This window comes from Wasmannia auropunctata, unplaced genomic scaffold (assembly GCF_000956235.1).
Source record: "Wasmannia auropunctata unplaced genomic scaffold, wasmannia.A_1.0 LD313290.1, whole genome shotgun sequence".
Classification (NCBI taxonomy): domain Eukaryota; kingdom Metazoa; phylum Arthropoda; class Insecta; order Hymenoptera; family Formicidae; genus Wasmannia; species Wasmannia auropunctata.
The window spans coordinates 1-536 of NW_012049600.1; the positions used below are offsets into that span (position 1 = coordinate 1).

Here is a 536-nt window from a genome sequence, read left to right on the forward strand (position 1 = left end):
ACGGGAAAGACCTTCATCGGCAAGTGCATAGCTTCGCAGATCAAGTCCACGTTCTTCTCCATTTCAGCGAGCTCCCTGATCTCCAAGTGGATAGGCAACAGCGAGAAGATGGTGCGCGCGCTGTTCGCGGTGGCCAGGGTTTATCAGCCATCGATCGTCTTCATCGACGAGATCGACTCTCTGCTGACGCATCGCTCGGAGACGGAGCACGAATCCTCCAGGCGGCTGAAGACGGAGTTCCTGTTGCAGCTGGAGGGCGTGGCGACGTTTGAGGACGATCGCATTCTGATCGTCGGCGCGACCAATCGGCCACAAGATCTGGACGAGGCGGCGAGGAGGCGTTTCGTCAAGAGATTGTACGTTCCTCTGCCGGATCTCGAGGCGCGCAAGCAGATAATAACTAATTTATTGAAATCGGTGGATCACGATCTTAACGAGGAGGATATCGCGACGATCGCGGGGAAGACGGTCGAATATTCCGGCGCCGACATGACGGAACTCTGCAAGGAGGCGAGCATGGGGCCGGTCCGGACTCT

General features: G+C 57.1%; 1 protein-coding gene across 1 annotated transcript; it reads left to right on the forward strand.

Moving 5' to 3' along the window:
* Nucleotides 1–3: 3 nt before the first annotated feature.
* On the forward strand, nucleotides 4–528 carry LOC105460939 (fidgetin-like protein 1; the record flags this gene model as incomplete). Its single annotated transcript, XM_011707434.1, has 1 exon — nucleotides 4–528. A coding segment is annotated over one exon (525 nt), but the record flags the coding sequence as incomplete, so codon positions are not given.
* Nucleotides 529–536: the final 8 nt, after the last annotated feature.